Source organism: Pipra filicauda, unplaced genomic scaffold, assembly GCF_003945595.2.
Source record: "Pipra filicauda isolate LSUMZ 115617 unplaced genomic scaffold, ASM394559v2 scaffold532_size348037_pilon, whole genome shotgun sequence".
Classification (NCBI taxonomy): Eukaryota; Metazoa; Chordata; class Aves; order Passeriformes; family Pipridae; genus Pipra; species Pipra filicauda.
Genome location: NW_024104679.1, coordinates 96,781 through 123,408, shown reverse-complemented (window position 1 = coordinate 123,408; position 26,628 = coordinate 96,781). Strand labels below are relative to the sequence as shown.

The window sequence follows — 26,628 nt, the reverse complement described above, 5'->3', positions numbered from 1 at the left end:
GTGTGCAATCTCGGCTGATAAATCTCATTTAAAGGGTGACTCTGAACTGTCCCCTATTGCACCTCATTGGCACAACCCTCAGGAGCTGTTTGGACCATGCTTGGTTCCTCCAGAGCCATTTCTGTGCTGGTGCAAGGGGTGCACTGTGCAAAGACACTTTAATGATGCAGAGAGCTGAAAACACAGTGCAGAGGGACTGGATTGGTCCTGATGGAATTTGCCCTAAGCCTGTGCAAGCTGAAGCTTGTGAAGTGTGGAGCACATCAGGCAATTCTGAGGGTGTCACACAAATATCCCTGCACTGTATTCCCCACCTGTATGCAGTACTGTGCTGTCACTCATTGCCTGGGACAAGCCAGGCTTGTGCTGTTAAAATAATCAAGTGTTCCTGATTATTAGTTCTACACATTGTCCATACTGAGCCATAAGTAGCCTTTCAGGCTTCAACAGGTGTGACAAAAATAATCAGGACTTACTGCTCCCTGTCTTGTACTGAGATCCAGAAAAGAGACTCTCCTGTCTGCTTGTGCTGCTCGCTGCCTCCGCCTGGGGGTTGGTTTCTGTCACAAAACAAACACAGGAAGACCATTTACTGCCATAGTCTAACCATCTTATACTGCAGTAAATGAGGAGAGACCCTGATCTGTCTCAAAGCCAAGTCCAATGGCACTAAATTCAATTCTAAATGGATGAGATGATTTATCAGAACTCATACATGACACACTTCTCAGGTTGCATCATGGAACCCATTGAGATTGTCATATAATATAAACTTACATTATGAAATAATATAAAACATTAAAGTTACTCCAGACCTAGAGTAATTTAAACAGCTTAGATTAAAAAAAGCCCATTAAAAACTCTAGTGTTTAATACATTTCCACCTGATAGCTTTTATTTCTTAATCAACTGTTATGTTTGGAAGTCCCTTCTTTTTCTGTGACTCTTATTTTAACTTGATTGTGCTGTGCATTATATTACCAAAATTCTCTTCAATATCCAGAAAAAAACCCAATAAAAAACCCAAAGTGAAGTAATATCATAATACTCAAACATTTCTGAGTATTTTCTCAGAGACTTTTCTGAACAACCCATTCTAGTGATCTGACACCTAGTTGGTTTAACATTCATGAATCTTGTACTAGAATAACATGTTCACAAAATCTGTCACGGCTTAAAAAAATTAAATATAATACTTTCAAATGTTCTGATGACAATTTCAGTAAAAATAAATAATTGAATTTCAGACTTTGCCTCTTTGGGAAAGGTATAATTCAACTGGTTCTTGATCTCTTTATATGAAAAACCTGTCATTCAACTGCTGTTTTCCAGTTCAAGAACCTTTAACTCCATTAACTTTCAACACATCAAGACTTGAATTAAACTATGTGAACTGAAAAAGAAAATTAGGTCACCCTAAAGCTTCTCTTCTCCATGAAGTAATTCTCTCTATGAAGTAGAGACCCAAACATACCTGGGATGGTTGTTCATGTTCCCTAAAACTGGATGTCTGTTTGTAAGGAATAATGGCTTGATCCATAGGAACTTGTAACCTGACCCAGTATTCGATGGTACCGTAATTCTGAACATGTCCTGGTTTTCCTAAGGAATAAATATGGGATTGCATTAATTCTCATTTCAAAAATAAAGCCCTTTAGTAAAAAGCTAGGAAGCCCCACAAATTAGAGATTGGCTGACTTGTGCCTGTGCATTATGACAGTGTTTGTGACAAGAGATCTGTAGCTCATGTTAGAAACAGAAACAACAGCTCCTCTGGCTCCACATGTATGATCCAAAAATCAAAATATGACTTTTTCATACTGGAATCTGCAATACTTATTGTGCAAGCTGTAGAGTGAGTTCAAGTCAAGTTCATTATTTTAATCTCTTCAAAGCAAATAAACCTTAGGACAGTTTTGTATGTCAACAGTTGGAAGTGTCCCAAAAAGTGGTATGTAATTTAAATTACTGGCAAAAGTATCACTTTATAAGGGCTTTTTAAACCAGATTCTTTACAAAAGTGGGCAGTTAGAGCTCACTGAATATGCTGATCTGACATTTTTAAAAGTAAAAGCAAGCAGCACAGAACATTCAATACTTCTTAAGAGTGTCTTGGCCAGGATACCTTAAAATTATTTTTAAATTAGGCACAATTTTGAAATAATGCACAAAATGTAAACCAACATCCCCACAGATTATTCATATAATATATGAAATATTATTAACCATAATCTCCATAGTTTGCACCTTTTTGATGCTTTACAACTATTATATGAAGACCTTTGTCCTCCCAGTTTAAATTACACCGTTTCTTCATTTATTGATAAGGATATATTGATGACATTTGGGCCAGATAGAAAGCCCTGATATTTGATATGGGTGAAGTGGGGGTCCCTCCCAGTTTGGTTTTTTTTCCCCCCCTTTTACCCTAAGCCATTATGAGCAAAGCTGCACCTGCAATAATTAAGACTTGCAAATTCAGCAAGCAACAAAGCCAGCCTGTGCATAGGGAACTGAACATAAAATTTGGTGGTGTTGAAAGCATTGTTTGAAAAAAACCCGAGGTCCCAATGAATATAATTGTAGAACATGCTGCACATCCCACAGAAAGCAGCCTTCTGTAGAAAGCAGCCTCCTGTAGAAAGCAGCCTTCTGTAGAAAGCAGCCTCCTGCAGAAAGCAGCCTCCTGTAGAAAGCAGCCTTCCGTAGAAAGCAGCCTCCTGCAGAAAGCAGCCTCCTGCAGAAAGCAGCCTCCTGCAGAAAGCAGCCTCCTGCAGAAAGCAGCCTCCTGTAGAAAGCAGCCTCCTGCAGAAAGCAGCCTCCTGCAGAAAGCAGCCTTCTGTAGAAACCAGCCTTCTGTAGAAAGCAGCCTTCTGTAGAAACCTCGGGTTTTTCTCCTTTGGAACTAGTAATACGCAAATTCAATTTTTGCCCAAATGCACACGGCTCCCACTTACAGCAGGGCATCAGCTAGAACACTCTGTGCCATTTGAGTTACCAACTAAATGTGCTGTGCTGTAGATCCTCCCATTGCTGTGCAGGACCTGCTGGCAGCTGAGGTGGCAGGCGGCGAGGGTCTGGTACTCGACGCCGCAGGCGCGGTGCAGCTCCAGGGGGACGCTGCTGTGCTGGAGGTAGTGGCAGAAGGTGTCGTCAGCCTGCACCAGGTACTGAGAGGTGAAGTCATAGCACGGGGCACCCCCACGCACTACTGGGCTTATCTGAAGTTCAAAGTCATAGAAGGCATAAGTACAGAAGGTTGCGGGCTCCTGGTCACCGAAAGCGTGCATGGCTTCAGGAGAGAAGATCACTTTGCTGATATGAATTTCAAGAAGGTTCTCTCCCTTCTCTAAATGAATAGTTTCAACAAATCCATCCATGGGATCACCTGGTGATATTTCTGGTCTGGACTTAGGTGATTTTGCATCGTAGACGATATCTCTTAGTTGGGCTGCAACAGATAAAATAGAGCTATAATATGACTGTCTTTTTTAAAAATCAAATATAATTAATGGCTGAGTAGAAAGGATAAAAGCCTAACTCAGTTCTATGAACAATGTTACTTTCTTAAAGGCACTACCGAAAAGAAGAAATCACACTTTAAATCATACATCTAATGCTCACTGAGAACACTGACAACAATCAAGAGCATTTCTCAGTGGCCCTGCTTCAGTATACATAAAAATAGACACAGGCCCCTAACAGTTATTATCAGGTTATAAAGGAGTTAAAAAGCAAGAATTCAGAAGTTTGATGCACTGTTCAAAATAACTATCACTGTGCAAATGTACCAGAGATTTAAGATGCATGTTTTTGTAGGGAAAGAAACCATACATCTGACTTTTAACATGTGTTAAATCTTGAGTGGGTAGAACTCTCAGCCAAACCCTCCCATGTTGCCCAGCTTCGGGTGGTCAGTGGTTACCATGTGGCTAACAAAGGCCAGAGAGGGCTCTGAGCAGCCTGGGCCAGTGGCAGGTGTTCAAGATCAGTCCCAAACCAAGCTGTTCTAAGATTCTGTGACTCTGTGAAATCAAAATAGGTGCTTACAGAGCCAGGACATAAACCATGATGTGGGGGATGCAACTTGGAAGACAAAACATGAGAATTGTTACAACATCAGGGTTTGCAAGATTTTCTATTTCAGGCTTCTTATGCACCTTTTTACACAGTGAAGTCATTAAAAAACTATTTGAAATTCATCCTGTTGAAATAATATGTCAGTATATTATAACATGACTTCAGGGTTTTTAGCAACAGGAAGTGATTCTGTAATGACAGGGCTGCAAAACAAAAGGCTGACCATAAACATATGATTTACTTAAAAAAATAAAGTCTGGTAATTTTATTCTTATTCAGCAATAGCTGCAGCATAATCTGCTTTGTTGGATTTTGTTTGATTAGTAACTGTCATTGAAGTCAATAAAATAGTACACAGATAATTTTCCATGAAAGAACTAACCTTTCTACCAGTTTTAGGAATGGAAAAGTGTTTCAAGTGAAGAACAGATTTACAACAGTAATTTACAAGAGATAAAATATTAAAAAAAAAATTAGAGAAGAATCATATAATGTGGTGGGTTGGAAAGGACTCATCAGGATCCCTGAGTCCAATAAAGATACCTTCTAGTTTTCTGATCCGGGCAGCTCTGATATCAAGAAGGTGGGCATCCTGTTCCAGTTTGAACTCGTACTCTTTCTGTATCCTTTCCATCTTTTTAGTCATTGTTTCTACTTCAGTCTGAAAAAAAAATTCATGTAAAAATGACTTTTGAGGCTTGTCTGCACTGATATTGCAAATGCTTCTGGCAACAAATTAAAACAGAGTTAGATTTGAGGTAAAAACATTTACAGCACCCAAAAATGCAGCAGTTTTTAATACATCAATGCAGCAATCAGTTCTAATTTCAGCAAAATCTAAACACATTATTCAGAAAAACAGAGTAGCTGTTCTTTCAGGACAATGTTCCTAACAGTTTCTTTAATAAGTCTGTTATTTTAAACTTAAAGTAATCGAATGAGAAGTCAAAATATGATCTGCAATAATCCCACAGAAGAGAGTGAAAGCAGAAAGGGAAGCTTATCAGATAAGCACAGTTACTGTCTTACCTGTGAGGAGCTGATAAGAGCTCAGAGATAATGCCAAGAAAGCACAGCTTGAGGGCTCTGATCAGGAGGAGTTAAAAGACTACAATTATATTCATTGGGACCTCAGGTTTTTTTCAAACAATGCTTTCAACACCACCAAATTTTATGTTCAGTTCCCTATGCACAGGCTGGCTTTGTTGCTTGCTGAATTTGCAAGTCTTAATTATTGCAGGTGTCAAAGCCACAAATGTTAAAATGCCATTATCAGGTTATTTTCCACTGTAAGCAGAGTTTAGTACCTGGTAATCTTTGCTAATTTTGTGCTGCATAATTAACATATTCCTTGTCTTTTCAAGTTCTTGCACTGTTTCTGCATGTGTTAACTGCAGCTCCCTTATGGAGTGTTCTGAATCTTTATGGATCTCATCTTCTGGTTTTTCCAAAAACAGAGGGTCCCCGTTCTTCTGCTGCTTTCGATCCTGGAGCAAGTTCAAAAAAATTACCAGAACAAACTTGTGCAAAAGCTTTGGACCTATTTGTGCCTGACTAAATGCAACACTGGGATATACTTGTGGTAAAACAAGAAGACAGTCAGCAGAACTTCATAAATTTTGAGCACACAAAAATAGGAACGAGGTAGACTAGAAAGTGTCAGGGTTGTGTTAAGCAATGTAATCTTTTGATTACCAGGCACCAATTAAAGCACATCAGCTATTCAGAAGCAATCACTCCTGTCTATCCAATGAAGATACAAACTTGTTCATATATTTGCCTTTTATATAATTAATAATCCTGCTTCAGTGAATGTATAAAATCTGAATTATTATTCTCAAGTCTACATTACTTCTGTTATTAATGCTGGGGTTTTAATTTTCATCGAGGGGTTTTTGGTGGTTTTTTTTCTTTCTTTTTTTCATTATCCTTATATAATTATCATTTGCATTTCTGTTGCAGAAAAAGATTATATTTACAGTAAACACTTCCTCAAGAAAATAAAATGTAAGTCACTCAGTGGAAACTTGCTGCAAATTTTCTGAGTATTTTTGGTTTTCTGTTTCAATAAACAGAGAGAAGTTGCTAAGCATTGCTGTGTCACACATTAGAACTTCCCTGCTTATGGTCTGCTCGCAGAAATTACACAATTAGTGAACAAAACTGCTTTTAACAAACATTATAGGAAGAACAAAATGGCCTGATAAGTCGTTTAACTGAGAAAAACGGTTGTGAATCTGATTTAAAATAATAGAATTAATGCAAAATATAGACTGCTAGATGGTTTGCACTGGAAGGGATCCTACAGATCATCTAGTTCCTCATAGGCTCATGCTCTGTAAATTACCTTTATAAGCAAGAGAGCTTCATTGAGTTCTGCCACATCAACATCACCTTCCTGAAACTTAAGGGAAAGATGGCATCAGATGGGAATCAAAGAAATACATTCTCACTAGACATGCCACTTTGCTTGACAGCATGAATAACCAAACACTTCTATTTCTGCATTCTTTTATTTCCAGGAAGTATTCATGCTATGCATAAAACATAGAGGGTTTTTTTTGCCTCATATTCTAAACAGAAATAGAGTTCACCTTGGTCAAAAACTTCACTTGATTTTTCAGATCATCTAGTTGTTCCTTTTGTTCCAGGTAACATAACTGCAGGTCCTTGTTGTCTTGCATCAGCTTTTCCTTTTGGTCTTAATATGGAAGAAGAAAATATTAAGCTTAATTCAGCATAGCTAAAAAAAATTAAACTGGCTTTTTTCATATTAATAGATGCATGAAAACTTAATTTCAAAATGCAGAACCGAACGTACTTTGTCTGAGGCAATCTTTGGGTGCTGGTTCCTGCCAGGCCAGGGTTCATTTCTGCAGCAGGCAGGAGGTGCATGGCCAGGACCCTGAGGTTATTCTGTGCCACCTCCTGGCCCTGCTGGGCACGCAGGAAGGGGGTTTCTCCCAGGACATGGTCGGGATTGTGGGGGTCCTCTGTGGGGAGCACAGGTGGGAATCATTGACCTCTTGGACCCCAGCATTAATATTGGGGTTGTTGCTGTTTGTTTTCTTGTCCCACTGCTGTTTCCAGTAAATTGTTCTTCTCTCAACCTGTGATCTTGGCCTTTTGTGCCTCCAATTCTCCTCTCCAGGGGAGGGGAAGGGGGAGAGGGGAGCCAGCAGCACATGGCTTGGACGGTTTGGTGGGAACACTAAATTGGGGAATAGCATTCCTAAAACACCACATTTGGTATTAACCATCACACAGACAGGAACAGAAAGCTATTCCTCTTTAATACATCTCATACATGGAAGGATTAAAAAAAGGGAACCTACAGTGTCAAAAATCTACACTTTTTCTATTTCTAAATTGAGAGGTAATGCCTGACTAAGTACAGCTTTCTGTTTTGGGGGAGGAAGGGAAGAGGGGAACAGAGAGGATATAAAATTCTTTGTCAATCTGAATGAATTTGAATTCATCTGGAAACAGGAGGCTGAGATGCTGGTCTCAAGGGTCCTGAGATGTTCCAAGGCTTGTTTTAATTTTCCAGTGTTTCTATATTGACATCTTTACTAAAAATGAAACACCTGTAATGCCATTGCTCTTATACTCAGTAGCCTGACACGTGTGAGGATTCTGCACAAGAGTCACTTTGAATTCAGACACACAGTCACCAAAGCAAGGTTTTAATTCTATACAGTTATTGAGGAAAATGCAATGCATTTGAAAATGTAATTAGAAACACTAAGGGCTAAACCAAACAAGAGAACAGTTAAAATAAGCCTTGTGAATGGCCAGAGAAGATAGCAATTGAGGCCTCCAGATCCTCCCAGATAACAAACCTGAAAGATCTGTATCTGTTTGGAGATCTCCCACAGAGAGAAATGGCCCCTTATGTTGATAATGTTTCTTTTCCCTGTAATATAAACTGAGATCTGAACTGGCACTTTTTCCAAGGATGAGACAAGATATCCCCCTCCTCAAGCAATTCTGTCTCACCATGGATTTTCTGGTAACAGCAACAAGCTCAGTCCACTCTTTTTCTAACATGAACTCCAGTTTTTGTACACATTTGTAATATTCATTCACACTTGCTGCTCAAAACACTAACTTCAAAATTGTGAACAGCCTGTTGAGAATCTGGAGAGGCACCTTTTAAAAATACACATTTGAAGAATCACCTCTAAACTAAATATTTTCAATTCCTCCTGCCTGTGCTCTTCTTTTGTAAACCTTATATTGCTACAGGATATCACAGTGTTGAGATAAAAAAAGAAAAGATTGGAAGCTCTTAAAAATATTCACCAGAACTTGTCCTACAGCATGGGAAAAACACATGAAATAATCTGTTCAGCAGATTATAAGAAAACTGTGTTATTGCAAATGTACAAAGCTGTAAATAAAAATTAGTATATACTGAAAATATTAAAAAATTCTGAATTAATAAAATTAAAAGACAATTAAACATCACCAGGGGCCAATAACTTTGTACAGTAAACAGAAGAGTGGTTTATAACTTGAGAGAGACTGTCAGATAAGCCTCTTTTCTGTAAGAAATACTGAATAAAGAGTAATTATTAACCAAACAAATGAAGAATGAATACAGCTGAAATTATATGAGCCTCATTCAGCACATAATATGTATTGGGTCAATTTTTGTATTTAATAAATAGTCATAACATACTCATATTGAGCAAATGTACACTTAAAAGGCAGCTTTGAAACCACCACCAACAGAAACTACCCTTTTCTGGGCAGAATACCTCAACTGCAGTCTCATGTCTTGAGAAAATAATGTATTTTTCAGAAACATACCCCTTTCTACTTTAATCTTGTCAAGGATTTCATTTTTGTCTGCTAAATCAGACTTGATAGCTGTCTCTAGCTTGGCAATCTGCAGTTTCAGCTGCTGCTCCTTTGATTTCCACTGCTGGTCGTAGGGCAGGCTGAAGACACTGATAAAACACATGGGGCAGGAACCAACAGTGAAATGGGAGTGTGTGGAAAGGCAGGTCATTTCATGTAAAAGAAAAGCAATATTGTAGATGACTGTGTTATAACAGAAACATAAATTCATCTGGTTAAACATCTTCTTAATTTATCTCACCGTGATTTATGGAGAACAAAAAGACTGGAAGTTGATTTGTTAGTAAGAGTGATTTTTCTCCATGATGATAGAGGAGAAAAAAAAAATGATCATCAGAAATATTTATAACATGATCAAACTTTGGAGAAATCCACAATTAACTTGAGAGACAACTCATCAACTACCTCTATAAAAAACCTAAATATTGTGATTATACAACTGTTATAAGGAAAAAAATGTTTTATTTGTAATCAGTTTTTTACTGCCTTAACTTTTAATTTCATCACAGACAGTACAAGAGGTGTAACAGATATTGTAAGAATACTATAAACAAAATTTGATATCACTCACATTGTGTTCAGTCATTGGTATTTTTTGGACAGACATCACACTGACAAGCCAAACACTTTTAAAGGAGAAATAATTTCGATACGAGAAAAGACTTCAAGCATTTTACCTGCTTTCTGAGGCAATTCTTAGCTCTAGGACATGTGTCTTATTTTCTAAACCTCTTTAAGTGTAAAAAAAAAATCACATAGTTTTACAATAAAGGTTTATTTGAAGGTCATTTTAATATGCTTGTGGCAATGGACTAGAGTGACTTCTTTTCTTTACCAATAGCTGTGAAATGGTAGCTATTACCAAAACAAACTAACCACCTCTCAAAAATAAACATTGGAGAAGCTCTCAAATATCAGACTTTCTGTAAGTTCACTGAGAAGTGCTGGAAGAACATACAAAAAGTTCAAACACCCCTTTGTTAAAAAAAACCAAACCAAAATTAAAAAGGAACAATCCCAAAGGCCAAAACAACCCTAATGGAATATATGTCTACCTGGATGTATTCTTTCAATAATAACTCTAAAGAAAATTATTAGAAATAATAAAGAACTTCTTGTGTTTATGTTCAAAACAAAGTGAGCCTCACTTATTTTTAATTACATTTTTTCAAAGCAGTATAACCTACTACTTGGAGAGCATTAGGAAAAGTTGCTCCGTTTCAACAGCAGAGATGAAACACAGCCAGAGCCCCACAGGAGGGTCCAAACACACCTCCTGAGATGAGAAACTGGAGCATGAACATACTGTGATAAATAAAGAACTGTGATTCGTGAAACAAAGGGGTGATTACAGCAAAATAAACGGATTGTAAAACTTAATTACACCCCCATAAAGAAATAAAACACACCCTTACAAGGTCAAGAGGCCTAAAACCTCCTTGCTGTCCTAAGAATAAAATATAGTAGAACTTTAAATCTTTAGGTGCCTGTTTGTCCAAGGATGCAGGAATTATGACTGGTTGTAGAGATAACTTTTAGCTTTAGCTGTAAGAAAACCCAGATATTAAATACTTAGCAAAAACCTGTAGAATGTCTATGTCTAGGATATAATTAATATGCATGAAGTAGCTAAGGTAAATACTAAATGTACCCTGTAGTGTGTGTGCAGATTTGGGCAGCTGGTCCCATCTCTGTCACCCAGCTGGCTGCTTTGCTTTTACCAGATAACAAACTCTTTGTTTATCACAGTATTCCCACGTGTGCACACTCAACATGCAGGTGCACATTCCAGCACAGTGTATGAAGACCTATTCAACAGGACAGGGATCTAGTTTTTTATCTACAAAACCCATAACTTACCTATTATGCAGCTTATCATAGTTTTCCTTCAAGAGCTCATTCTCTTTTTCTAGATAATTTATTCTTTCCTGTAACTATCATGGAGAAGGATCATTTCAGCACAAAAGGGAATTACAGTGAACGTGTGAAGACAAATAGTTAATAATCTGTATGCATTGTCAGGCTGTTATTTGTTCTTTTTCCACAGAATCAGAATCACAGGATATTCTGAGCTGGAAGGGCCCCACAAGGAGCACCAAGCCCAACTCTCAGCACTCTGTTCTAACCAGTGGAGCCAACCTCAGGGGCCACATCAGTCTCTCAGAAGCTTCAAAGTAACACCACATGGATTTAAATTTGGCCTAAACAGTCTTTTCCTGTTGTTTCTGTGCAGCTCAGACTGTTGCAGTGGAACAGTATCTAATCACATTCTCTCTTATGTAAAATAACATAAAAATCTATAGCCTTTTTTAAATTTCCATTTCAGTAAGTGACTATTAGTATTAGCTACTGTATGACTTTTGTATAATTAATGTTTTTTACTGCCATTATAGAAACAACACATCCTTGCTTTCAAAGTACTCACTAAAGCAGGATATGATTGTAAAGCTCTGAGACACCTTAACCAGGGAAGACACCTACATGCATTACAACAGTTTGAAGGTTTGGAGGAAATATCTGTAAGATAATCCTGGTAAACTTGGTTCACGTAAAATACATTTAAAATATGTGAAATTAAATTTAAGTTGCTACAAAACGTAAGAAAGAACAAGTAAGCTTGTAGACTCTTACTCTTCATATATGGAAGAGAATGAGGAATAAACCACCTGATTTTCAGCCCTAAATCTGGATGACTGTTAGTGATGACACTGCTTTCTGAGAGCCTCTAGACAAAGTAATAGAAGTGACTGATTTGAACTGCTAAATCAGACGTAACACCACATTTAATTACTACTGTAATTAAATCAGGTCGAAAGAATACTAATAAAGTAGCAATACATTTTCAAGAAAGCAAGTATGATTTTTTTTTCAGTTAACAACACACTTGTTCAGTATCAGAATTGACACAAAATCCTATGGTTTAACCTCAAATACTGTGCAGACACTGGTGCAGGGATTATGTGGCACAGGGATCAGGTGCTGTTCACAATTCTATAAAATGCAAGCAGTAGCTTTTTCTTTTTAATGGGATAAAAGTATATATATAATGAGGTCAATCTTCTAAATGTGCTTGAATGGCCTATTCACATTTCTGAAATTAAAAAGTATCCCATCATTAACTTCTCCCTTATCTATATGTACTACCTAAAGCAGATTCAAGATCTCTTGAACACAATCTCACCTCTTCTGTCCTCCTGTTTGAAATAGTTACTGATTGCAATTCTTTCTGAAGATGGAAGCACTTTAACCTTTCCTCTTTAAGTTGTGCATTCAGTTCATCACCTTTGGCTAATAAAGCATCATGGTTGGTCCTCAAATTCTTCAGGTTCTATGAGAAGGAAGGAGTATACAGGATAAAAATAAATAAAGGACTTTTTATTTCCTTTACATTTTCATTTACTTCAATGGATTATAGTAAGGCACACTTAACCAATTTTAATGCTGATAGAGCCTCTATTTGCAGAATCTTAGTTAATATTATACTGCCTACATTCCACAATCCTTTAATAAATCCTCATTCATTAAAAATTTCAATGTAAATCACATTAAAATTATGACTTGAGACAAAACAGTCCAAAGGCTCACCTCCTGATTAATAAAATGATTGAGAACTTATGCCAAATATATATGTGAGTACAGATTAATGACTGTAGACAGAAAGAAGTTAACTTCATTTTTTCCATATATATTCCTACAAAGTAGTTAAATGGAGCAGCTGAGTATGAACCCTGTACAAATTATTTATGTTCATATGCAGCCTGAATAGACTGGAAAAGAAAAAGAAAACCATGAAAAAGCAATCGCTAACTTCATCTTCAGAAATGAAATATCTCATTTCTCAGTAAGAAAAATGTTACAGAGAATAAATAATATTAGCAGTCAATCTTATTTCAGAGAGTTAATGAAGTCTATTACTCATAAATTTTTAAGTCTTTCTTCAGGGCTCCTCTTGCTCTGTGAACTGTATTTAAATAACTTCAAAAATGACACCCTAAAAATCATGTTTTTACATTCTTCTCATATCCCTCCACATTTCTTCCTTTCTCTCTTAAAGATAATGTTTGCCAAGGAAGATGGGAACGTTCCTGGAACAGAAAGAAGATCCCTCCCTCCAAATGATTATAAATTTGAAATGAAGAGGCATTCAGGCAATACATGATTTTCCACTTTAAAATAACTTCCACAAACATATGAACGGAAGCTAAACCCTAATGTGAGAACAAAAGAGCCAAACCTCCCCAACTTTACCCAAGATTGATAAAGTGAGAGGGGTCTGGTACCTCTTTTTGTAAATTGGTACATTTAAGTCAAAGCTCTCTCTTTAAATGATCAGGAATCTCTAATGGCAACCCAGGTCACTCTTCATAATCTGCTTGGGATGACTTTGCAGATAAAATCACTAAGACCCTTCTGAAAAAGAGAAATTAAGACTAAAAATTTGCTTGAGTGCAATGTAATGTGTGGTTCACTTTCATGTACTCGGTATTGTCAAGAATTGTGTATAATCTGTTTTTCCACTTAGCCTGTTAATGTGACAGGAGTATAGGAATGTTACTGATCAAATTGCATTTACCTCTTGAAGCTGGAGGAATTTTCCTTCCATAGCTGAAAGAGCATTGCTTTTCTCAGCCAGCTGTTTACGGACCTTGATCATTTCCACGTTGTCCTGAATGTTTAGCCTTCCAAATTAAAAAGAAATGCCTCATGAGAACACATATGGAAGAAGATTTCGTGTGTAATACCCAAATTAATTTCTCCTTCTGTAAACCATACTACAGAATTTAGGGAGATAAACATTCCACTGCATGATGACACAGCAACTTCAATCAATACATCTTTGCTTATTGTACAGAACTGTACACGACAGGAAGAGAAAACAATCCTACACCTAAAGAGATTATTTGTTTTCCATTCACTTCTTTCCCACCATCCAAAGTATTTGGTGCCAGCAGAATACCATTTTGTATTCACAGTTTCCACCTGTCAAACACTGTTAAGAAAATAAGCCTTAGCAATTTATACTGGAACACCTTAAGGCTGGTACTCAAACAACCTGTAGGTGTGTCTTAACTACATGAAAATCACTTAATATCCATGTTCTTACAATCCTAAGATTAATTTGAGAATGTACTGTTTAACAGAAAGGATGCTTAAAAGAATTCCAAGTTTTAAAAAATATTTAAGTGTTTTTCCTTACTTCAAACCAGTGCAACTCAACCCCGTTCTTTTCACGAGTATGGGAAGAGAAAATTATTGTTTTCATTACTTTCATTTTTTCAGAAAGTTAAAAAAAAATGTATTAAATATAAGCAGTGTAATTTTTCACTTTAGCCAGCACACAGCAAAGGTGGTTTTTTTTCCACAGACTGCTATTGTTAGAACAGCTTCAGAAAAATCACTGAAACTTTGAAGTTTTGCTAAACCAACCCTCAGAGGCTTCAATGAACAAACCCTGGGGGAGAGAAGTATTGCTGAAAATTGGACACAAAGAAGGCACAGCTTATAGCCCTCTGAGGACATGCTGAAGAAACCAGAAGAAAAAGAAGAAACAAAGACAGTACCTGGAAAAAGGATAATAAAAAGGATGACAATGTGGACTAATGAGCATGAGAAGCAAGAAACCAGTAACCATTAGAAGATATAACACTAATTAGCGAAGACAATAATATCATCTAGAACCAATGAATGTTATTTTCTGTTTGCTAAAGATGTATAAATACTGAAGAAGTTTTGAATGTGTGTGTGCATCTAGTTGGAGCCCCCCCTGCCCTCAGCACTGGGAATAAAGCAGTGCCACTTTCTCATACTAAAAATTAGTGCTGGAGAGTTCAATGTATCCCAATGCTTTCAGCAACAGTAGGGCCAATATTTTACTACTATTTGTAGATTCCAAATTCTTAATGAGTATTAGTGAACATTCAATTGCCCATATGAGCTTGTACCTAAAATTTTATAAGGATTAATAGTGAAGGATTAAAATTTTATGACTTGAACTTCGACTGAATCTGTATCAGCTGGAAATGAATTCTCCAACATGGTAATTATGAACTTGTTTATTTATGAAAAACACATTATAACTTCTTACTGTGACTATCTCCTTGCTCAGAAGTACCCATGGCTATTTGGTGACTTAGTTTCACTAAAGGGAAAAAAATGGATGAAGCCCCTATTCCTTTACAGTAATTTAGTAATTTAGCAGTAATTTCCACAGCTACATATAAAGATTATGACATAGCTCTTCCAGTGCTTCCACCATGGAACTTCCCAGCTTTCCCAGTACCTTTGGCTTGCTGTGCCTTGCTCTTTCAGCCTCAGGAGAGAGTCTTCAATCTCCTTTTCTTTCCTCCTCAGCTGACCCACGAGGATCTCTCTGGCATGTTCTAGTTCCTCAATGTGTTTCCTCTGGGAGTCAATCACAGCCTCCCTGCAAGGTCAAACATCTTACATTCCAAAAGCAGGGAAGTATTTAAGAAAAGGAAAAACTTTTAATGAATGCTCAACAGAGCTAAAACTTTTAAGTGTTCAGCAAAATTTATATTTCTTAATCACAGGCATCACAACAGAGGCTTGAGAGTTTAAATTACTATGAAAACACAACACAAACTCTCAAAATAAATGTTTATGTGGGCTGAACAATGCTTAGCAGAACCTGGCTGAAAACACTGTCCATGCTGTCTTCTACTCTATATTAGAATTATCCTCCCTCTAATCTATCAGTACCAAGTGTTTTCTGAAAAGCAAACCACCAGGACTAGCTATCAAAGGATTACCAGATCTTCCATGGATGGAGCAGTTAAAGTAATTTTTAAGCTTTTATTCTGAGATAGGTAAATTTACACCAAAAAAAAAACACCCAAAAGATGTGTCTTAAACACTGGGATTTATGCAGTAAATGCAATTTAAAAAATAATTGATGAAAACATTTCTGTGCAATGATTTCCTGTGATCCCAGTAAATCTTTGTGTTTACACAACTCCGAGCACAAAATATATGACTGCACATTAATTCATATATTTCTATACTTAGCTTGCCCATTTATTGAAAGTATAGCATTTACAGATGATGTCTTAAATCCAATTTAGCTAAATCATTATGAGAATAAAGAAACATGCTAAAATAGCTTTTGGAAAACCAGATTTCAAAACCTATACTTTAGAGAAGAAAAATGTTCTAATCAGACCTCAGTATCTTTAAATTAGATGTTAACTACCTTTTCTCCAGCCTATATAGCACCTATCTGCTCATTAAACTCTGTATCAGGGATGTTATAAGGGTTTATTTTCAGTTCAAAGGTGCAGTTGGATTACAAACCAATCCTCCATGTTCCTTATCAGAAAACATTTCTGCATTGTTACTGTTATCAGATCCAACCACTTCAGTTTATTTTCTGAAGTGAAAACTTCTGAAAAGATGTATTTTTTTCCCTCTTCGAGAAAACCATAAGTTTTAAGAATAATAGTGACAGAAAATAAATAATATGAAAATCATACAAATTTCTTATTTCAGCCCTTGAATCCTCAAGCAGACTCTGTCCATATTTTGGGAGCACAAGGTCAGATGATCTCACTTCTAAATTCTGAAGTCTCATTCCTGAAAACAAAGAAAAGATAAATTTTTGTCACGTTGCATGAAAAAGCATTTAACAAACCAGCAACCTCTATACAGTACAAACACTTGCAACTTCTATTGTAGATGCCATAAAAAGTATTTTTACATCAAATTCACATGGAAAGAAACAGAGTATCTACAACACAGCTGCTGTAAAATCTCAACTATGGGTGATACAGCATAGTGTTAAGTGTTAAAAACATGTCCTGAGAGGTCTTTTTAGAAGATTTTACTTTCAAAGTCAGAAAGCAGAGGTGGTGTCTTCTCAGAAGAACAATATCAATATTACTAAACAGGAACATGGAATTGTGATTGGTTTTTGTCAGCATTTTCTTTGCAAAATCACAAGAGTCATTCACCCAGACAGGCAACTAAAGGGCCATTTTTAGTAGCAGTGCAAATAATTTTCTTGTGTTCTTTAGAAGAATCCTAAGCCCCTAGTGAAGAAGAAAAGTCAGAAACTAACTAAGGAAGAACTGCAAAAGCAATGGTTTCTCCAAATTTTTCTACTTCTCTTTTTCCAACAAGAAGAAATAAAGTTTTGAGGTGGGACCAAAGCATGCACTACATTTCAAACACAGCATTAAGGCCATCCCTCAGTCCCCAAAAGGGACTCATTTAGGTTGAAAGTACAACGAGACCATCAGTTCCCCAAACACCTGAAAAAAATTACCTACTTTGCATTTGTGTTACCTTGATCTAATTTGAATTTTGGTCTCTAAGTATTATTTTTAAGGTACTGGTAATTGTGATATACATATATATGTGCCTGTATATATGCCTAGACTACATATATTTTTATTTACTTTTGTTCAAATCAAGGTATTTCTTGCACTCAATAAAGAAAGTATTATTTTTAAGGTACTGGTAATTGTGATATACATATATATGTGCCTGTATATATGCCTAGACTATATATGTTTTTATTTACTTTTGTTCAAATCAAGGTGTTTCTGGCACTCAATAAAGAAAGTGATGAGAAACCAGAGAGTATCTACTGAAAATCCATACCTGACTAGGACTTTTGGATGAGCTTTCCATGGTATTTTTAAATCAGCCAAACACAAAGCAGACACAGCAAGACATATTTATTTCTTTTTCCTGCCTCCTCACAGAGCTAAACTCTTCCTGAATTTTTCCAGGCGGTTTTTTTTATTTTTGGATAACTGCTCTGCGGATTTTCTGACCTGCACTGAAGGTGTTTTGAGGTTGAGGCTCGGGAGCAGCCTGTGAGCTCCCTGTTTGGGAGGAGTGTGGCTGGTACCTTTCTTGGCGTGCTCGGGCGTGCCGGAAGCCTCGCTGACTTTCCTGAGCCCGGAGTTGACGCGGGACTGGACGTGGCTGTAGGGACAGGGCCTGTGGCCCTGGATCTGCAGCTGCTGCTTGGTCGAAATGAGTTTGTTGCGCAGGTTCTCGTTTTGTTTCTCCAGCTCCCGAACTCTTTCTTGCAAATGCTCCATCATCTCCTCCAGCTCCAGGGCCTGGCCCAGCCTCCTGGGCCCACCACCTGCCTGCTCGGATTTTCTTCTGTCCTTAACAAGCCTCATTAACTTGGTGGTCATTCTGGGGGAAAACAATCCAAAAAACAGGAAAAGGAACGTGAAAACTCAGCATCAAAAGTATTCTGTTGGAAGAAACGTGATCACTGTGAAGACTTCACCGTAGAACCTGGATAATTGTGATAAACTGAGAAAATGATTCGAGCTGATTAAGAGAAAACAGTGTAAGGTCAATATGACCTGGAGAGAAAAGAAAAACAAGTCATAAAACTTAATTGGGCCCCTATAAAGAGATAAAACAAGTTACCCCTCTTTTACCTTGTGTAGGATTTATAGTGAGAGAATTTTGTTTAGTTAGCTAGATAATAGCACCTTTCTTAAAATGTATAACTTTGTATAGATAACAAGCGAACATCTGCTGAAAGTCTGATTTAACAATGTGTAATGTTTATACCCAGGTACCTAACAATGTGTAATGTTTATACTCATGTATAATGAATATTCATGTAGTAGCTGGAAATAAATGTAGAACAAATGTCTTCTTTGGGTGTGACAGGCATTGGGAGTTGTTGAACCCCTTCCCTGATCACCCAGCGCTGAATTTGCTTTTATCATATAATAAATTCTGATTGGAAATTGCCCGATTGGGTTTCTATTTCTCACAATAATAAAGCCAGGTTTTGGTATAACTATTACTGCCTGTGAAGAACTCTCTGCAGGTAAGTGAAAGCACTGTGCAGCAATGTGCTTTACAGCTGTACTGGGTCTGGCTGAGCTGCAGTTCAGTTCCCCAGCAGCCCTCACAGTGCTGTGCTTGGCACTGGGAGCTAGAAAGGTGTTGATAACACCCCAGTGTTTTGGCTCCTACTGAGCAGGGCTGGCACAGCACCAGCACTGGCACATTCCTCCCCCACCAATCGAGGGCAAGATTCTGGCAGGGGACACAAGCAGGCCAGCTGACCCAAAGTGACCAAAGTGACATTCCACACCGTGGAACATCAGCTCAGATATAAAAGCTAAGGAAAGGAGGAGGAAGTGGGGGCATTTGTTTTTTACAGTGTTTGCCTTCTGGAGCAACCACTGCATGCTGAATTCCCGCTCCCCGGGAAGTGGCCGGACACGGCTGCTGCTGGGAAGGGGAGAATAAACCTTCTTATTTTCCTCTTTGCTTGTGGGTGCACAAACTTTGCCTTTGGCTTTAGTAAAGTGCCTCATCTCAACCCACAAGTAGTTTTCCATCTTATTCTCTCTCCCCTGTCTGGCTGGGAAGGGCAGTGACAGTGGCTTGGTGGGCACCTGGCATCAGGCAAAGGTCAACCCACTACAACTGACAAATAAACAGATTTAAGGTTAGTAAAGGAAGGAGGCATATTTGCTCCACAGGCTGCTTAATTTTAACACATGATCTTCTATTAGAACCTCTGCATGCTGTTAAGTGGAGTTACAGACTTTGGATGTGATGGGGCAAACTATAAAAGCTCCAATTCCACAAAACATTCGACTACTGAAAGAATGATAATAACATGCAACATTTCAATGAGATATAATTTCCAGTATTTTAGGATTTAATTATATATTTCATTTCTAAAGTGGCTAAAATACATAAGTGGAGATATTTAAGGTACTCTGTAAAAAGAGACTTAATAGTTGCCATTACCATACTCAATTTTATCCTGGGTAAATATGACCAATGTGCTTCAGAGAAGGAACAGTGAGCTGAAGAATACAATTAGATACAGAGGGCATGGTTGCCATCTATCTTTAAAAGGACAAAAGGAGAAGGGTGGCTTTGATGGGACAGACAAGTTCAAGACTTCACAAAACTGGCCACATATCATCCAGACCTGTATCCAGTTTACAGGGAACCTATTTTTGAAAGCCCAGAAAGAAAACTGAAAATAAGGACACACTTAATTTGTCTAAAGGGGCTTGTTAGATTTTTGGATACTTGTGGACAGAAGCTTCTACTTGAAAGAACAAAATTAAACCAAACACATCCGTAGTAGGATGTCACAGAATGTTACTTGCCTGTAAGCAGGTTTTTTGTTTATTTGGTTTTTTTCAGTGTAATTCTACTAGAAATTCATTCCAAACTTCTAGTTACAAGGGTTTTGGCATGAGGGAAGCTAAGGAAGAAATTTAGCTTTAGATTTAGCTTTAGATTTTTCTCTGGCACTCTATATTTTTTATTTTCTGTGCCTTGCTCTACCATTTTGGACATTATGTGTAATTTTACCTAAGGGGATGCTGACTGCATCCACCTAAGTGGATATGGAGTGGTATGGCCCACGTTGCTGTGCACAGAAACAGAGGAACAGCCATTTGTAAGGAAACAATTCATTTGCTCTATCATCTTATATCTGACAACAGTCTAACAGAAAAGATGGAAATTATGTCCTGCTGGTCTACTGGATCCTGGCTCACTGAACACTGAGCCGTAAGGGAAGAATATTCTGGACTTTAACAAAGTATGAAACAGTCTCATGTACAGAGGCAATATTTTCAGCTGCCCTTTGATGAATTTGTTGGCTTCTGCTGAAAAGCCTGATCCCATGCAGCAAGACTGGATTAGCAATTAGCACAATGGGAACACACAGGAAAAGTGGTTGGGGAGTAACCAGCCCTCCTGCAACACAGGAATACCACAAACAGTTCTGCAGAGTCCAGACCAGCTTGATTAACACACAGATCTTAGCACACTAAGTTCAATAATCAGCCTAAAGTTGCTTGTATATGTTTGGGCACACTGGGTACTGTGCTCCCCATGCTCCCTGGGACTTTTTCATTGGAGTTATCTATTATGCTGAATAAAAATTAAGCTGATTATAAAAATATTTTGGTGCTAATTCAATGATAAAAGGCTGGATGCTAGTCAGCTTCTTCAAAAAACAGACAGGGACAAAAAAAGGGGCAGAATCTCTCTGTATAGGTCATTTTGATTCTAGAATAAAACCCTTGATAAATCATTAGGCTTCTGCAGCCTCTTCTTCAACTCCCAGAACACCTGTTATATTTGTACTTTGCCAGCACAGCTGGGAACCCAAAGTGCCAACTCCACAGTAGCAGGTAGCAGTGTACCTCTGTACATGGAGATCTAACAGGGTGCACTGCAAAAAGCATCTCACATACCCAGAGACAACCAGAAACCAACACAGAAATGGATTCCAAGGCGTGATTTTCCCCACGGCATCAGAAAGCGCTCTGAGAGAAACCAGCGTGACTTTCAACACGTCAATAACGTTTTGAGGGGCAAAAAAAAAAAAGTTTAAAATAAAAATACTAACCCCCCTACCTTTTAATTTTCTCCTCCTGCCTGTTTGCATGCTGCTTGAGCAGGAGGTGGTCGTCGCTTATCCGCAGGAATCTGTCCTCCAGTTCCTCGCGGCTGATGCGCGACACGGCCTGTCGAGCTTTCACGCTCTGTGCAGCCGACGGTTCTGCCCAAAGCAAGGCAACTTCAAATTACCCTCAACACCTTCAACAGCACGTAATTCAAAGCCTACCCCGCTTTGAAATACTGGAAAAAAAAAAATATTCATGACAATTTTCAAGTCATTTGATATTTTACACTCCCATCGGTCTGATAATTTTTTCAGATTTATTGGCACGTTAATCGCTTCCTTTTTCCTTCCTCTTAAAGACTAAAAAAAGAGTTCAAATGATGCAGCAAACTAAACAAAACACCCCCCAAAAAACCCAAGCCGAAAAATTTTTAAAAATTATCTACTAGACCATGCAAAGGTAACAATTTAGCAAGCAACCGAGTACGATCAAACGTACTACTGAAAAAATAAAATTAGCATTGCAATGAAGATGCTTTCAAATCTGTTTCAAGGTCAACATAGTCTCTTGAAGCTTGAAAGGGTTAACTCATAATTCTGAAAGTAAGTCCTATAGTTCTATTCTAACAGCAGCTGAGTAACATATAAGAATTGCGTGGTACTTTTGGTTCCAATTTTTTTGAATGGATCTGGCCTTGACCTTAATTCAGCAAAAAAGTTCTCTTGCCTTTTGGAAGGATGAATGTTACAGCTCAAGGAGTTTTCCAGGTTTTAGCATCTCACAGCAGCTCCTCTCTTATAACAAGCAACTTAAACATAGAATAGGTCACAGCACCTTTCAGAATTTAACTGAGATTCTGAATGGTATTTGAACTTAATTTTGCAAATGGGAACATCAAAAGCATCTTTAGAAAGAAACTAAAGCCACTGATCCGAGTCTGTAAGTGCAATAAGCAGCATCTGGCACCAACCTTGTGGTCCTTCAGTTCCAGCTGGAGTTTGACCTGGCTCTCTCCCAGCTGGGTCCCCCCCAGGTTCATCAGCTGACACAGGCATGGCTTATCCACCAGGAACAAACTCCAAAGGAAATGATTCTCCAGCTGCAATTGAAACTGTGAGACCAGAGTGAACCCCAACACATCATGTAAAACAGTGACAAAAGCCATGGCAGATTCACTGAAATAACAAACTCACACGTGACTGGAAATGCTCCTGTCTCAACTGGATTGCTCAGGGGACAATCTGAACTTTTAAGTTTCATGTTATGCTAACTGTAATCCATGGACAAAACACAGCTTTTTTGTTACACAATAGCTCCAACTGTAAATGTAGAATTATCATTGTTGTCTTCAGAAATCTTTGGGCTAAGGCCATATTTCCAAATAGATGGGGGAGGGGAACCTGTGGAGATTTTTGGGTTTTTGTTCGGGGTTTGGAGGGGTTTTTTTAACTATTTATTCATTTTAAGACAGGTCAAAGCTTAAGGCATCAACTGGTAGGTGACTAATGCCATCTTCCACATTTTCAGTGGGACTCTGAAACCAAGGTACTGGGGGTTATGGAGTCATTTCCATGCCTGCCATTCTCTTCATCTTCTTGCAATCATTGTCATAAGAGAAATTAGTTTTTAAGACAGAGACACTCCTAGGAATGATTCTCATAAACACCAAGACATTTCTCTCTTGAGGCAGCAGAAAGTTTAGTTACATGACAAAGTGAGATTAGGAAAGTATTCATGTGAGAAAGTACTACATTTGTTTCAGAGTAATATGTGAAGAAACTTGTTAACCACTGCTGTTTCTTTCTTGTCTTCCAGTGCAGAAAATTAGCTGCTGGCCAGAGATTCAAGTAATGCTGAAACAGCAAGAAAAGGAGAAACATAAAGTCCTTTGCATGGCCTTTTCCTCCCACTGTTGTTACACTCTTGAGGTGATACAAATCCCTGGTGAATTGAAAAATATCTAGGAATGTACTGGGAAATGAACAGTGATGTTACTAAAGACCTGCACCAGAGGACAGAAGCTACACAGACATTCCATGAAATACCTGTTAATTTTATCCTAATCAAAGCTGCTGCTAGAGCAATGCCTTCCTTCTGCTAGTAAAGTCTTCTGTCATGAACAGGTGTCCTTATGGCTTTGTCCAAAAGGAACAAAAAGGTTTTTAATGGAAGTTTAGTTTCCAACAAGTCAGTCTTGCTTTCAATTCTTTTCACTAAAATTTAGTGTTATTTCCAGCTTTGACTGTTTATAAAAACCTGGACCCATTTTTCTTTCCTGTGGAACAAATGCTTCCTTATGTTATATGTCACTGTACCAATGTCTTTACAGCAACTGAGATTAAAGAGAAACCAGAACCCCTAGATAATCAACCCAAATTTGGTTCGTGATGGTAGCAAGGAGAAGATGTTACAATTATGTCTTTCCAGAATGTAGATGTCTTTGTCTTTTGATTGACAAACCAAAAAATACAAAGGTTTTTGGAAAATTTCAGAGATGTCAAGAGCTAAACAAATATTTTATCAGTAAGACTCCACAATGTTTGTGATCTATCAAAACCAAGCTTCAAACCCACCACCACAATAACAGGCATAGGCAAACACTACTGGTTTTCACTATTTCCTGCTTGCTTAAGAAACTTTGCTATGGTTGTTCTCTTCAGTATCAAAGAAACCCATTCATTTAAAAACAAAGCCAAAACAACATATGCTTGTACCTCGAATAAGAGAAAGCATAATAAAGCAAGAGAGATAAATTTGTATTTATATCTTGCCAGATCCACGTCATGCTGAACCTTAAAAACTTAAATCAGGTTTTATTTCCAAGAAAGATTAACAAATGCTGAAGTGACTGTAGAGTAATCAAAAATTAAGAGAGCAGAACTTCACATATGAAGAGAGGAAAAAAAATCCATATCTCTAGGATTAACCTAGTATAAGTAAGAATTTTACATGTAGTTACTAAAGTTAAAGAAACCTTAACTTTTTTATATACTGCACTACTTTAAAAACTGGTTCTATCACCACCAGTATCTGACAAAAAAAGTGCATATGACTTTGCAGTGTTAGACAAGACCAGACCATAATGAGATGGATACTTAAAACTAGAGTATCAAAGCTCATGCTTTAGGTCCAAATTCCTGTATAACTCCCAGAAGTGAACTGTTGTCCCAGCATCATTCAAAAGTAGCAAAACTGCGGATTTTAAATTATCAGAAGTTCTCAGCCAGTGGGGCTGGACGGGGTTTCTAATGAAATCTTAAAAACTGTGACCATTTAATTGTTTCAATACGGATTTAGAATTTCCTGAGTCTCGGACATGGCCAAGATGATGCTTTTCTCACAAAATCCTGTCCCACTTCTCTGATAGAAGGAAGAAGAAAAAAAGAAAAGGAAAAGGAAAAAACAAAAAGGAGGAGAAACCCCTTGTCTACCTTGGCCTTGGAAATACAAAGTATTTCCAGCCTACATTCTCTCTCTATTGACTCCTTCAAAGATAAACATTTACTCTATTTGGCTTGTCATCTAAAATAATCTCATTTATTACTTGGAAGGAGTATTCACTCATATAAACTTTCACATATCATCTTCCAAACATTATCTGCTGCAGTGTTGTGACTTTTGGGAGGTGGAAAGGAAAAAAGGAGAGAAGATAGTAGGAAACAAGATCACAATATTCTGCTGTAGACTGAGGGGAGAAACACCTCTCAGACCTGTAAGTCCTACTACAACACAGAAAAATCAAAACAACCTTGTCTTGCCTTTAATATATTTTACAAGTGCCTTCCAAACTTTTCTTCAGCTCCGCCAGTTCTGACGAATCCTTACACGACTGGAAGGAGCAGGGAGGGAAGGCGGCGTTCGCCTCACGGGGAGTGGTCCCAGTCAGGGTCTGAGCATTGTTTTTAGGCTGGATCTGAGCACTAGTCTCAGTCTGGGCAGGGTCTGAGCACTGGTTTTAGGCTGGATCTGAGCACTGGTCCCAGTCTGGGCAGGGACCTCTTCGGGCACAGGAACGCAACTCCCGCTCGAGCCCAGCGGCCTTTCTACGTACAAAGCTGCAACCCAGGCCGCCTCTCAGGGCTCTTTTGATTAAAGCCGTGAGGCACTCGGTCTCTTCACCGAGGTGCGAGGAGGAGCCCCCGCGGGTCTGACACCCCCTCTCGGGTTGCCACGCCGCAGGCCGGCTGCCGGGCCGGGCACAGCCCCGCGCGGGGCTCGGCGCCACATCGCCCTCGGCAGCTCCCGCCCGCAGGAGGAGCAGCCCCCCCGCACTCACCGGCCCGGCGCGTCCTCGGTGCTCCCTCGGCAACTGCCGGCGGGAACAACGGCAGCCGCCGTGCGGGCCGAGCGCCCGCTGCCCCCCGGGACCGCGGTTCGGGCTCAGCCCCGCCGGCAGCCGCGCTTAGGGCTCGGGCTCGGCCCCCGCCTCACGCTCGAGTCGGGTTCGGGCTCAGCCCCCGCCTCACGCTCGGGTCGGGTTCGGGCTCAGCCCCCGCCTCACGCTCGGGTCGGGTTCGGGTCCGGGTCCGGGCTCGGCCCCCGTCTCACGCTCGGTTCGGGTTCGGCTCCGGGTTCGGGTCCGGGCTCAGCCCCCGCCTCACGCTCGGTTCGGGTTCGGCTCCGGGTTCGGGTCCGGGCTCAGCCCCCGCCTCACGCTCGGTTCGGGTTCGGCTCCGGGCTCGGCCCCCGCCTCACGCTCGGTTCGGCTCCGGGCTCGGCCCCCGCCGCACGTCGGTTCGGGTTCGGGTCCGGGCTCGGCCCCCGCCTCACGCCCGGTTCGGGTCCGGGCTCGGCCCCCGCCTCACGCTCGGTTCGGGTCCGGGTTCGGGTCCGGGCTCGGCCCCCGCCTCACGCTCGGTTCGGGTCCGGGCTCAGCCCCCGCCTCACGCTCGGTTCGGGTTCAGGTCCGTGCTCAGCCCCCGCCTCACGCCCGGTTGGGGCGGGGCCCGCGCGCCGCCGCCTCACGCTCGGGCCTCTCGCTCGCCCCCTGCTGGCGCGGGGCCGGACCGAGGATTGAAGGTCCCGCTGCAAAACGTCGGAGACGTGTAAAAGTTTTCTAAAAAGGTAAAAATAGTGAAAAGCTTCGGTAGCCGTCGTGCTGGCGCTGTGCATTTGCCACCCAGCCCCCCCCTTTCTTTCTGCTGTAGAGCTGTAAATAAATAAAATGGCTCGGCTTTGTGGGTGGATCGGCCCCTTGCACGCCGGGTGAAAACGTATTTCCCCTCTCCCTTTAAAGACGAAAACTAATAGTTTTTTAACAGTAGCTAGTGATAAACGTTTGTGCCATCTGGGC

General features: G+C 39.4%; 1 protein-coding gene across 6 annotated transcripts in view; it reads right to left on the bottom strand.

Moving 5' to 3' along the window:
* RPGRIP1L (RPGRIP1 like) overlaps window positions 1-26,033 on the bottom strand; it is a 39,766-nt gene extending 13,733 nt beyond the window's left edge. Inside the window, exons 1-17 of one of the 6 annotated variants that reach the window (XM_027715838.2) lie at window positions 25,612-26,033; window positions 22,306-22,446; window positions 21,346-21,490; window positions 17,819-18,117; window positions 16,437-16,536; window positions 15,227-15,370; window positions 13,520-13,625; window positions 12,128-12,274; window positions 10,807-10,880; window positions 8,896-9,035; window positions 6,675-6,781; window positions 6,428-6,484; window positions 5,388-5,567; window positions 4,624-4,741; window positions 2,999-3,451; window positions 1,475-1,602; window positions 477-560 (exon numbers count right to left, since the gene is read on the bottom strand). In XM_027715838.2, the coding sequence (XP_027571639.1) occupies window positions 477-560; window positions 1,475-1,602; window positions 2,999-3,451; window positions 4,624-4,741; window positions 5,388-5,567; window positions 6,428-6,484; window positions 6,675-6,781; window positions 8,896-9,035; window positions 10,807-10,880; window positions 12,128-12,274; window positions 13,520-13,625; window positions 15,227-15,370; window positions 16,437-16,536; window positions 17,819-18,117; window positions 21,346-21,490; window positions 22,306-22,390 (2,367 nt within the window). In that variant the 5' untranslated portion in view covers window positions 22,391-22,446; window positions 25,612-26,033. Of the gene's footprint in view, window positions 1-476; window positions 561-1,474; window positions 1,603-2,998; window positions 3,452-4,623; window positions 4,742-5,387; window positions 5,568-6,427; window positions 6,485-6,674; window positions 6,782-8,895; window positions 9,036-10,806; window positions 10,881-12,127; window positions 12,275-13,519; window positions 13,626-15,226; window positions 15,371-16,436; window positions 16,537-17,818; window positions 18,118-21,345; window positions 21,491-22,305; window positions 22,447-25,093 lie in introns of all 6 variants that reach the window. The other 5 variants (XM_027715823.2, XM_039387142.1, XM_027715821.2 and 2 more) reach the window with 5 other exon arrangements.
* Window positions 26,034-26,628: the final 595 nt, after the last annotated feature.